Consider the following 13572-nt stretch of genomic DNA (forward strand, 5'->3'; position numbering starts at 1 on the left):
TTTCCTCCTTAGTTGCCTTTTATATCTCTGTTCCACCCCCGCAGCTCTGTTGCATATGCTCTCTTACTTGCATTGTTTGTTTGCCTGCGCAGTGCAACTAGCTTTTTCCTGAAGCATATTGGAAGAGTTCTGTTTATTGTGCTCTGCATATTCCCGTGGGAATGGTCATGGTGATAAATAACTTCTGCAGAGAAAGACGAATGTTACATTTTCTCCCTCAGTTGTTGTTGTTGTTGTTGTTTTTTAATATGAAAGACCACATGGAAGAGGAACAATAAGAGCCATAGAATCTGCAGCGCACAAAACAAGCTCTTGTGACGCAGGATTCTGCGAAAGTTAATCATTTAAAAGTTGAACAGCAATTCCAAGGATTTGAGAAGTGGCACTTTCTGAGGAAACACTGGTTGGTGAACGTTGCCCTCTAGTGGTTAATAGGCACTTTCATGTTGATCTGCATGCTTGCTTGGTCTTTCCAGTTGCCGACTGTAAACCTATGCTTGAAAAACAGAAATCTTAACTGTATTCTCTGCTGGCAGGGGTGAGGAGCAGAAGCCGTGCCTCTCTGGATGGTGTTGGACTCCAGCTTCCACCAGCATCACCCAATGGTCAGGGGATGAAGGGAGCTAGTAGTACAAACAATATCCAGAGGCAAGAAGGTTCCCTGCCTCTGCTCTACTGCTTAAAATGAAGGCCTTTTCAGATGACACTAAAGATGCAACCAGTGCTGTTTTGCAGGGGAAAGATGTGCCAGAACTCACTCTCACTCTCTTAGAATGACAATGATGCCCAACTGAGTTCCGGCTGAAAAAAAGCTCTGGATGCAGCTCTATACAGTGGTACCTTGGTTCTCAAACTTAATCTGTTCTGGGAGTCCATTCGACTCCTGAAACCGTTCGAAAACCAAGACACTCAAGCAGAAGCTGCATCGGATGTTCGGCTTCCGAAAAATGTTTGCAAACTGGAACACTTACTTCCGGGTTTGCAGCATTCAGGAGCCGATTTGTTCGGCAGCTAAGCCATTCGGGAACCAAGGTTCCACTGTATATATTTACTCAGAAATAAATCCTGTTACGTGCTGGAAGACTTACTCCCAGAGTATATACAGGATTGCAACTGAAAAGTCCTTTAACCCTGCTGTTAGTTGTGTGTGTGTGTGTGTGTGTGTGTAAGTTACTAATGGAAAATGTCTGATCTAGATAGTGCAGATCTAGCGATTGTTTGGTGTTTGATTTGGAATTGCCAATGTGTTACAGTAGCTCTGGGGTGGTGGTGGTATGCTATTCTTGGGACCATGAAATTTCACTTCCAGGGCAGGGAATTGAGGCACAAAAGGAAATACAGTTGCTTGACCCCTTAGTGAGACCTCTATTCAGTCAATATATTGTTTTAAATCTTTTCCAAATGGACCATTTTAAAGTGTCCTTTTCCATCTCTTTAGCTCTTCAACGAGCCCACAGTCTTCGAGAACCTTCTGCATCGAAAAAGTACCAAAACTGGAAGAAGAAAATTCAGTCAAGTAAGATTTAGAATGGGTGTTAACTGTTTTCCTTTCCACTAGTTCCCTGCTCCAAATCCCTTCCCTGCTGGGGTTTTAAATGCATGAGAGTCACATGATTAGTTTTCCCTTCTGGCCCATCCTGCATCTGCAAAACATATGCGTTAGAAGTTGGAGTCCAACAGTATCGGTGGAGAAGAATCTGCCTTGCTTGCAGAAGGTTATCCATGGCCCCCTAACCCTAATGCCTATGTCCTGCTTCCACTAGCTTCTTTCTGAATGCCAGGTGCTGGAGGAGAGAGTTTTGTTGCGCTTGGGTACTACTTGTGGGCTTCCCAGAGGCATCTGGTTGGTGTCTGTGACAACTGTATCCTGGCCTGATCCTGCAAGACTCTTCTTGTACTCTTACAACAGAAGGTCCCAGTTTCAATCCCTGATGTCTGCAAGTCAGGGTGGGAATGTCTTCAGTCTGAAACGCCAGAGAGCTGCTGCCCTAGATGGGCCAATGATCTGATTTGGTGCAATGCAGCTTCCTGTGTTCCTGTGATACTGCTCAGGATTCTCTTGCCTGTGGTCTGTCTTCTGCTATGTACACGTGGGCCTCTCAGCATCAGGGGACACACTTGGGTCTTTGAGCAAGTTGCTGTCACAGTGGCATGCCCATTTGGTTGGCACAGCTACATACAATCTCTGAAGCTGTTATTTGGCTTCTGCAATGCATTCTACGTGGAGCTACCGTGTTTCTCCTAAAATAAGACGGTCCTCAAAAATAAGCCATGTCAGGCTTTTAATTACTAGAATAAATATAAGACATCCCCCGAAAATAAGCCGGGGGTGGGAGCCGCTTCGGGGAGCACAGTGCAGCGCGAAGAGCCTGGTGAGAGGCAGCTGCGGCTGCAGGTGAAGCCCGGGATCTGCGTGGGCGACTGGGGACGAGCGCCCTGAGCGCTGCGGCGGTAGCGAAGAGGCGCCCGATCAGCTGAGAAGCGGGCTGATTGGGCGCCTCTTCGCCACCGCCGCAGCACTCAGGGTGTTCGCCCCCAGTCGCCCACGCAGATCCCGGGCTTCACCTGCAGCCGCAGCTGCCTCTCACTACGGTAGGTTCTTCGCGCTGCGCTGTGCTCCCCGAAGCGGCTCCCGTGCAGCCGCCTCTTGCTCCGAGAGCTCTACGGGGCGCGCACTAGCAGAGGTGGGGAAAGGAGGTCTAGAGGCTTGCTGACCTCCTAAAAAGTTTCGGGGGGGGGGTTCCCCAAACTCTGAGGGAAAGAGCTGTGGCGTCGGACGGTTCCCGGGAAACCGACGTTTGAAGTTGGAGGAGCGGTACCACGGACGCCGAGAGCAGCTCTCCCTCCACCCGGCAAGGAAGCCTGAAATCCGGGCATTGCCAGCGGTTTGAGCTCCAGAGGGAATTTACGAAGAGCAAAGGGGGTGGGGGGGGGAAAAGAGAGAGAAGAAAACGGATGGAGAGCGCAAGAAGGACTGAGGAACTGAGGAAAGTATAACCGGATGATTCTTTGTTACCACTTTCTTATAACTTTATAACTCTGCACATTCGGGATCGTAAGAAAGTATCGAGGCTTGGCGCTTGGATTGCCTTTCGGACTGTCTTTTTTCTTGAGGATTAATTTTTGACTCTGCATATTCCGAACTATAAGAAATTATAAGTGCTTGGCTCTTTCTGATAGCCCTTTTTTTCTTCGACTCTGCACATTGTGATTCAAAATAGAAATGCCTGGCCTCCTGAGTGCCTTATTGACTATGCATACGCTAGCTAACTAATTAAGGCAGCAAACTCCTTGCGATATCTCTACCGTTGCTTAGCAAAACTGTACACCCCGCTCCCGCTCGAAAAAAATAAGACATCCACCGAAAATAAGCCATGGTGTGTTTTTTTGGAGGAAAAATAAATATAAGACGTGTCTTATTTTAGGAGAAGCACGGTACCTTTGAAGGTGACCCAGAAACTACAACTAATCCAAAATGCGGCAGCTAGACTGGTGACTGGAAGCAGCCTCCAGGACCTGAAAGACCTAATTCAAAGTGTTGGTGCTGAATGCTGACCTTTAAAGACCCAAACGGTCTCGGTCCAGTATACCTGAAGGAGCGTCTCCTCCACCCCCATCGTTCAACCCCAGACACTGAGGTCCAGTGGCGAAGGCCTTCTGGCGGTTCCCTCACTGCAAAAAGTGAGGTTATAGGGAAGCAGGCCTTCTCGGTAGTGGCGCCTCCCCTGTGGAACCGCCTCCCATCAGATGTCAAGGAAATAAACAACTATCTGACTTTTAGAATATATCTGAAGGCATTTATTATTATTATTATTATTATTATTATTATTATTATTATTAGGCACAGTAATTGTGAGAACTTGCCAGAGCCCACTTCCCATAATAATGGTGTTGTTAATAATAATAATAATAATAATAATAATAATAATAATAATTAATAATAGCATTAAGAGTAATAATCCTGGCTGCAGCTTCCACAATTAGTTTCTATTTTCTTCTCCTTTTCTGTAGTTTCTTCCTCTTCTACCAAAGTTTGTAAGACCTGTTTTTGTATAGCTGTGCCTACTGGTTAAAAACCAACAAGAGGCAAAACTTTAACAATCTTTTAAGGGTAGGTGGGGAGCAAGCCTAATGTCAGCTCCTTTTGCAGCTTGCTCATTTACACATTTGTTTAAAGCTTTGCCTGTCTATGTGTGTAAACCTCCCATGTGGGTCTGGTGATGAATCTCCAGAGGGAGCTAACAGCCCACCAGAAGGAGATGACGAGTGAATTTTAAGAACATAGCAAAACCCATCTACTGACAGAAGCCAGTTCCTGCCCCAACCACAGTATTTTGATTCACCACCTCCACACACACACACACACACACACACACACCCGTTGTCTGAAAAGCTATGTTTCTAATATCTTTGTAAAATTCACTGTGTCTAGAAACCAGAATCTTCAACACAGACTTGCCACCCAGGCCAGTGTGTGTGCGTGTGTGTGCGTGTGCGTGTTCAGTTCACTCCCCCCCCCTAAGTGAGCATATTTCATGATGTCAATGTAAAAATAAGGGGAGTTGTAATCTCTTCCATAATCTGGTTAGAAGTGCAGTCATATAATATTCAAATAAGCCGTTAAACTGGATCAGTCAATCAAACAAATGAACAGGAACAGTTTTTCTGTTGGCTTGCAGTGAAGCCGAGTTCCTAAGGTTTGGCTGTTTGTGTCATCTGAATTCATTTGCACCTGTTCATGCAAAATTCATCTTTCTCTCCGCTAAACAATTCCAGGGCTTCCCCACCTCCACAAGCAGCCAATTGCAAAAGCTAATCTGATGCAGGTGTGCTTCAGTGCTTTTGTCTGGGTTTCCTGCTTTTGGCACTAATTTGGGTGCCATGATCTAATGAAGGGAGAGGAGGGGTGTAGCTGAAGAAAATCACATGTTGCTGCTAGAATAGCAAGGTGGTGCAAGGGTTGAAGTTTGGCATATCTATTGCAGCAGATTGCAGAAATAGTCGGTTAAGACTGCTGGTTGAAAGAATAAAGAAATTTAAGGTTGGCTACACCTGACAAGCCAATCCATTCAGAGTACATACAAGCTTGTACAGGAGCAGATGGGGCTCATTAACCTGTAAGGCAGCTCATCTAAGAGAAGGAAAAACCCTAATCCTAAACCTCCACTGCGTTGCCTTTATACTCATTCATGAGAAAGGCTTCAGGAACAATCTTGCCTTGTGGAACATCTTTGGGAGGAGCAAAGACTAAGGAGTAAACTCTACACAAATTGAGAGTGGAGTCCCTAAGATGGTCGGATGGCATCTTGTATGCCTCCTTCTGGCAACTCCTGCAGCCAAACTGGTGCCAAACGTGTTGCTCTGCTTTCTTTTGGACCACATCAGTGAGGCTGATATTGATGTCTGCGCAGCCCAAGACCTCCACACACTGCCCAGGCTTGTGCTCAAAGGAGGTCACTTCAGTGCTGCTAACATAGCAAAACAAGCTTATGCATGGCTTTCGTGGAGTCATGAAGTTAACAAAAGGAAGGTCTAACACTGGAGGAGGAGGAGGAGGAGGAGGAGGAGGAGGAGGAGGAGGAGGAATGTCAGATATGAGAGACGAACATTTGCAGGTAGATACTCAAGAAGGAACCAGCAAGGGAAGAATAGATAGCTTTTCTGTCTACTGCCCCACACTGGTTCAGGTTATGTATTACAAGCATTGTTGCTTTACTCTCAGTCATGAGCTGATCACCCCATGAAAGGAAGAAAAGAAGAAAGAAAAGGGTGACAAATTGTTAAGGAGATGGGGCTTTAAATGTTTGGGATGTTTTATGCTTAGAAGAAAGAGGGAAGCGGGTGCCGGTGTGGTCTAAGCCACAGAGCCTAGGGCTTGCCGATCAGAAGGTCGGCGGTTCAAATCTCCGCGACGGGGTGAGCTCCCGTTGTTTGGTCCCTGCTCCTGCCAACCTAGCAGTTCAAAAGCATGTTAAAGTGCAAGTAGATAAATAGGTACCACTCCGGTGGGAAGGTAGATGGCGTTTCCGTGCGCTGCTCTGGGTCTCCAGAAGTGGCTTAGTCATGCTGGCCACATGACCCAGAAGCTTCCTGCGGACAAACACCAGCTCCCTCAGCCTATAGAGCAAGGTGAGTGTCGCAACCCCAGAGTCGTCCGTGACTGGACCTAATGGTCAGGGGTACCTTTACCTTATGCTTAGAAGAAAGGATGGTTGGGGAAGAAGGATGATGGGATGCAGAGAGCATGGGAGGGATTTCTCCTCCCCCACATTATGCTAGAACCTGTGAAATTGGTGGGAGATTCAGGACAAACCAAATCCTGTTTTCACACAGTACACAATATAATAATAATAATAATAATAATAATAATAATAATAATAATAATTTATTATTTATACCCCGCCCATCTGGTTGGGTTTCCCCAGCCGCTCTGGGCGGCTTCCAACCGAATATTAAAAACAGTACAGCATCAAACATTAAAAAGTTCCCTAAACAGGGCCGCCTTCAGTTGCCTTCTAAAAGTAAAATAATTGCTCATTGCCTTGACATCTGCTGGGAGGGCGTTCCACAGGGCGGGTGCCACTACCGAGAATGAGTTTTTGCAACAAGATGTGGTGGTAGCCACTGGCTTAGATCAGATGTGTAGAATCAGGATTTACTGGCAGATTGATAAGACAATGGCCAATAGTTCTCCTAATTGTCACAGCAACAACAAAAGGCTTTTCCTTTCTAAATAAGGCTGCTCTAATGAAGAAAGCATTGGGGGGGGGGAAATCCAGGGGTGGATTTTTATATGGAATGACTGCTAACTCCATTCACTACTACCGGTATGAACAAACTATTGTGTTCTCAAATACATCCTGTTTCTTGATTCTAAGGTTGCTTCCCAAGCTGCTATTGTGCACCTGGCTCTGACTGGTGGATTTTGGGGTTCTGGAAAACCGAAGCCTGCCCACATCTGGCTTCACAGCTTAGACATAGTTATGAAGGACCACTCTTACTTAACTAACTAATCCTCAAGGTTCAGAGGTGCTATTCTTAATAGCAGCTGCTATGGAGCAAGCAAAGGTAGAGGATGTTGCCTTCATGCAACCTTGTAGCTTGCAAAGTAAAAATAAATATAAGGTATGGTGATGCTGGCAAGGGAACCTGTGGCTACATGGCTCCTTTCAAGCCCAGCTAGTTGGCTTTCCAAGAATCATCTAGTTGACCACTGTTGGAAGCAGGACGTTGGACTACGGTGGCCTTTGGTCTGAATCAACAGAGCTGCTCTTACTTCCATTCCTTGAATCCTACGTAGGATCTGAAGGTGAAACTAAGAAGGGTGGGGAAGAAGCACATTACAAGGAAACTGCTAGCCATCACTGGGATAGCTATCCCAGTCCAGAAATGGCCATAGACTGCAAACCTGCTGGAGCTGGGACAGCTTTGCTAGGCACTTTGGGGGCAAAGGTTGCTCATATTTGCTCTGGCGTGGGTGTCACTGGGGTTAGAGTATGCATGAAAGGGTCGAGAGCACTATCTGTTCCAATGGTATTGGTTTAGTTTCAGTTGCTTAAGCCGAGGTGAACGAAACACTAGGAGAGTCCTGTTCTCTGGATATCCTTGCCTATGAAAGTTAGCTGAAGGGAATTGGTCAAGCAGATAGAAGGGGTAGCTAATGCTTCTTGACTCTGAAGGAGGTGTTGGTGTGCCTTATCCTCAAGAAGCTCTTCCTAGCCCTGACCTGCTGAACAACTACAGTTCAGTGGAGAAAACTGTCTGCCACCTTGCTCTCCTAAACATTGTTATTTAGGCAAGCCTACCCAGAATGTTTAGCAAGTTGATGCAGCTTCAATCTGTTATTACTCTATTGTTATTTCAACTTTTTCAAAGTATCAAATCATTGTTGGTCATTTTTCTTATTGATCATTTTATTGTTTTATCTTTTTTGCAAACTGCTTGGAGGTTTGTTTGGTTTTTTTAAAAAATCAAGCGACTTACACATTTTATTAAATAAAATAATAAATAAACTATAGCATATCAGTCAATAAAATCCAGAGATAAAGAATTACACAACTTTTAGAAAACACCTGAAAGCTGTTCTGTATTGGGAAGTTTTTAATGTTTGACATTTTGCTATGTTTCTCTATGCACTGTAAGTCTTCCAGAGTGGCTGGGGAAACCCAGCCAGATGGGCGGGGTATAAATATTAAAATTATTCTTAACCAGGACATACCTTGCTTGTTTTAAATATGCAGGCATCAGCTCGAGTTATTTTGCTTGCCTTCCAGGACAATGAACTGTGATAACAGTTATATTAATAAATGTGTTGATTTATCCAGAACTGTGCAAATATTTCCTGCATTTACTATTTTGTTGAGAGAGAGAGAGAGAGAGAGAGAGAGAGAGAAATACACATTCAATATTAAGTTATGTGATCCAACAATCCATATTGGAATAAACATTGTCTCCTACGTTGCAGAGAACAAAAACATTTCCTCCATTACGTCTGAAATAAAAGATCTTTGACAGCTGCTGCTCTTGTCTCTTGCTGAGCTTAATTGGCACCACCAGGAGCAGAGCTCAGCCATTCAGTCAATTGGGGGGGGGGGGCAGCCTTGAATTCCATTGTGGAAAAGTTGCCATTTGGTGGGGAAATGATGGAACAGGAGAAACTCTGCCACACAATTCTTAAGGTGCGGCTAGGAAATCACTCAATGGCAAGCTGGCGATGCTTTACCTGGCAATATTGTCAGCCAGTGAGACTTTCTGTTGCAGGGGTGAGAGGAGAATTTGACAGGACCAGAAGACTGCAGTCAGGGAATCCGAATGTGGCAGCCAATTTGCAAAGCCATGGTAGAACTCGATAGTATTGAGCATCCAATTTGGTGTTGTTGTTTTTAAAGCCCTAAAGCAGTTACATAGAAACAGCATCCTACAAGCTTCTCTGAGTGTGGGTAGTTTTCTATAATATTAATTGCACCAGAATAATTAGATTTCTTTTTTTCACTCAGTGGCACAGGCTGAATTGCTGATTTTAACTATTTCATGTTCAGTTTTTATGGCTCCTTTACACTTTGGCAACTGATGAAAACTGAAAAGGGGATTTATTGCACACCTCTAAATAAAATAGGGATGCCAATATATGACTGGAGCAATGTGTAGCCGCCTCCTCCCATACCCGCCAACCTGCATGCATGCTGAGGTCATCAAGCCGATGCCTTTCTCTAGAAACCACCTCCTGCAGCATTGAGGATTGTTGCAACAAGTAGTGGCAATGCAGCTATGGGAAGCCCCTTTCCCTGCTGGCGTAAAACGAGGCTTTCTTTCCCCTGGGTCAAAGACCCAGTTTGGCACACATGTCTGGGAGCCTCAATGGTGCCCCTCTGGAGGCTTCAGCAGGGGCAAAAAACCCCGTCTAGTTCCCCCATATCTATGGCACTGTTCCCTGGGTCACCTTTCCTATTTTTTCGGGCCAGTGGAATTTTTTTTTAATTAACTGGGCATTTAAAAACATGTTTACTATTGGGCATAGCTCTCCAAACATAAGAACATCAAAAGAGCCTGCTTGGTCAGGCCAATGGCCCACCTAGTCCAGCATCCTGTTCTCACAGGGGCCAACCAGATGCCTGTAGGAAACCAGTAAGCGGAAGATGAGCACAAGAGCCTCTCCATCCCCATGGTTTCCAGCAACTGGTATTCAGGTGCATTACTGCCTCCAGCTGTGGAGGCAGAGCATAGCCATCACGGCTTGCAGCCTGGCTGGGGAGCAGATCAGAATGGTGGATACAGGAGAATATAATCATCATCGTTTTGCTATGTTGTTGTTGTTGTTGTTGCTGCTGCTGCTGCTGCTGCTTTACTGTGCCACCTAATTGATTAAAATGATTTTTTAAAAACAAAACAAAACACAATGCTATACTGTGGCAGGGAGTTGGATTGCGACCTTCAAGATCCCACATGGTCTATACGGACGGCATTGGTTGCCAGTTGGGTACCTACAGTGCTTCTTTTCTGGGGGGGGATGCAGGGGTAGGCATAGCCCTGAACTTTTTGTGAATCTAGGTTTGGCCTCATTGAGGGGCAGTATTTCAATAAGAGTAGGAAAATGAGAGTACCCCTAAACATTTTAGGGGGGGGGAAGAGCACTGGGTACCTGTAATGTGGAAGGGTAGTTTCAGTAGCATGACTGCATGGATCGATTCCAATGAACTACTTTTATGAGTCCACTTTTCCCTTTGTAGATTTTCCTCTATTGTACAACAAGAAAAATGGATCATCTTCAAAGGATACCTCTGCCTGTGTTCAAAGTGACTTTAAGGATGAGGTATGAAGCAACACATTTTTAACAGCATGCTTTGTTGAAGAAGTGCAATATAATACTACAGTATAAATATTACAAGGTATTGCTGTAAATATGTATAGTTTACATATGTAGAGTGTTTTGTGTTTTTTTATTGTATTTTTACAATGAGATCTATGGATGAAGGGTGGTTTGCAAACAAATAAACAAGATGTTTAGATTATCAATGCTTTCTTCAGTGGGTTAGTGCAACTATGGATGGAAGGGCCACTGTCTGGATCAGAGTGAACTTGCCTCCTAGTGGTGAACAGTAGTTACACAAGCATAATGCAATACAGCCATACCTTGGTTTTCGAACAGCTTAGTTCTTGAACATTTTGGCTCTCAAACGCTGCGAACCCGGAAGTGAGTGTTCTGGTTTGTGAACTATTTTTGGAAGCCAAAAGTCCAACGAGGCTTCCAATTGGCTGCAGGAGCTTCCTGTAACCAATTGGAAGCCGTGCTTCGGTTTCCGAACATTTTGGAAGTCGAACGGACTTCTGGAACGAATTCCGTTCAACTTCCAAGACGACTGTACAACATCACCATCTTGTTGTTGTTTAAAAATGGAAAACTTTTTTTAACCAACTCTAGCTGATTGTCTGCGCTGTGTGTGTGTGTGTGTGTGTGTGTGTGTGTGTGTGTATTGCAGTGAACTCCTACAGACATCTGAATATCTAAATATCTTGACTGTCTCCCAGGGATATTTGGATAAAAGCAAGACCCTGCAGTTACAGTGTATTCCTTTTCCATTTTATTACAATGTTTTTGTGAGGCTTTTTGGCATTTTTATGGGGGAGTGTATTTTCTCATGTAATTGTTTGAAAACACTCTCTGAATAGAAGCAAGGGTGACCTGGCTGCATTTCCCTCTAAAAATAATCGTTTTATGCATTCCATACAGCTGACATCTCCTGACAAGAGTCCAGAAATTACAAGAGGACATTTCAAGCTACACAGCCCAGCATTTCAAAGGAAAGGAAAAGCCAGAGATAAAGCTAGTGAAATTGCATCCTATGTTCCTCACTATTCACTCCACAACTGCCCTGATAGCTTTCCATTGGCACATTGCAAATCCACATGTCATGTTGATCAGACTTCAGCTCTCAGTTGCCCTCGGCTTGAAGGCAAGGATTACGGAACTGAAGATGCACATTTAGGAAACTGGGTGATGAATAGTGAGCCACTGATCTCTCAGTTGTATGCAAAGAATTCAGGGGTGTCCTCTGCAGACCCTGATGATGGAGATAAGAATGCCAAAGAACAGCATGACAGACATTTGAACAAAGCTAAAAACAAGATAATGAGGAGGTTGTCACTTTCAATGGAGCAGAAGCCCAGGAGACTTGCTCTGGATGATGCGGAGCTAGATATTACAAGAACGGAACATGACTGCCAAGGAATTCCAGACCAGAAGAATGCTTATTTTAACAGATATGAGAACATACCAAAACAATCCAGTTGTGGTCAATCTCAGAAGTTCTCAGATAACCACCCTTCAGTTTTGTCTCCTGGACAGACGCTTTCAAAGAATGTTGGGGATTGTCCCAAAGAACACACTGCCACCCAGCCGAAATCGCCAATGAGGTTAATTGCCAAAGCTATAAAGAAATCCATCATAGAACCTCTGACTTCTCCTCCAGCAGGTTTGAAAAAGGCCCAGGACACACATGCCAAATTTCCTTTGGAAAGCACATTTTTCAATTTCCCACAGGCCCTGGTTCGCTCTGCTAGTCTCAGATGCAGCAAGAATTATGGAAACTATAATGTACAAACACAGGAGCTCAGTGTGTTGGATGATGCAGACAAAAGACTTGGAACAAGGAGTTCAGATGGGTCTCATTTTTCCAGCAGTCCGAGAGAGGAATATTCATGTGTTGACAAAGGCACGTCTTTTCCTGTTTACAGTGCACATAGCAGCCCTTCCCAGAGTCTTCATAAACCCGAACATTCCTCTTCTACCAATGCTGATGATGTGCCAACACTTCTAGAAAGGTTTACCCTTAAAGAGAACCTCTGGAAGTCTGCCAGGGATGAGTGGTGTGCTCACAATCAAAAGAACACCCGCTATTCATCTCTAAGACACAGGAACAAACACGCTGATGCTGTTTTGGATGGTCCTGAACAGAGGAACAATGTGTGGAACCTATTCAGCAGCTTTAGGAATAAAGTAGACGTCAAAGCTAAAAGCCCTGTGTCACCTTGTACCATCTTTGATGTTGATGAAGTACTAAATAGTTCTTCCAAAGGAGAATACTTGGGTAAGCAAACTCCCTCCTTCAAGATTTTTATTTCCAGGTGTGTGTTTTTTTAAAAAAAACAAAATATGTATAGTGCTTTAATGCAAGATTAAACCTTTAAACAGTTTGCATAAAAATAGTGTAAAATCCCATCTTGAGATTTTCTGTGAGCTAATGCCAATAGGTCCCCCTGCCCACCAGGACCTTGGGCAGGTGGAATTGGGAGGTTTGTGGCAGAGAAGTGACAGCAGCATTGCTCTGTAGGCAGAGCCTGGCTGAGTGGTTGTGGGCTTGGGGAAATGAAACCTCTGCCCCCTCCACTCCCCTCCAACATGGCAGATCAAGAGTGGTGGGTTTTAGCCTTCTTATGCTTAGCTTTTCCCTTACTACCTTGTTGTATACCATCCTGGAAATGTTTCACATTGTAGGATGGGAAGTGTTTTGTTTTTAAAATGTAACCTATAAGAGCAATATGGTCCAGAAGAAAACAAATCCCAGTTGCCATGGCAATGCCTTTGACAATGATTTTCCAGCTGTTTGCGATATATAGAACAAATGCATGCATTTCTGCTATCTCCATGCCCCCGCTCCTTGTTGCTGGTGGAAAGGTGAAGACTCTTGACACATGGCAGGGGCCCATGCAGTTAAGTAGTTCATATATATTACGGCTCAGAGTCAATGACATCCCCATGGCAACTGTAGTGTGATCTGGTCTTCTGCTATAGCATGTGTGCTTCTACCAAATACATTCAATGCCACTTTTTTAGGAGGAGGAGGAGTGGAGGAGGAGTGGAGGAGTGGAGGGGCAGGGAGCAGGTGGCCTTTTCATATCATATAGTTTTATTTTGAAATGAAATAAATAAAATGAAATCCCATCAATAAACACGCACACTCTTAACAACTTAACAGTACAAAACAATCACTAGATGAATAAATAAAGTTGCTAATTACAGCCCTTCGTATATCTGTAGTTTGCAGACAACTACAGTAAAACTAGCAGATGATCACT

The 13572-nt window shown here is 44.4% G+C and overlaps 1 protein-coding gene across 1 annotated transcript in view; it reads left to right on the forward strand.

Moving 5' to 3' along the window:
• Positions 1–13572, forward strand: part of MICAL2 (microtubule associated monooxygenase, calponin and LIM domain containing 2) — a 147776-nt gene that overhangs the window by 115448 nt on the left and 18756 nt on the right. Inside the window, exons 28-30 of the mRNA XM_088667510.1 lie at positions 1439–1516; positions 10227–10309; positions 11228–12584. Of these exons, the coding sequence (XP_088523636.1) occupies positions 1439–1516; positions 10227–10309; positions 11228–12584 (1518 nt within the window). The remainder of the gene's footprint in view (positions 1–1438; positions 1517–10226; positions 10310–11227; positions 12585–13572) is intronic.

This window comes from Zootoca vivipara, chromosome 1 (assembly GCF_965207765.1).
Source record: "Zootoca vivipara chromosome 1, rZooViv2.hap1.1, whole genome shotgun sequence".
In the NCBI taxonomy this organism is placed as follows: Eukaryota; Metazoa; Chordata; class Lepidosauria; order Squamata; family Lacertidae; genus Zootoca; species Zootoca vivipara.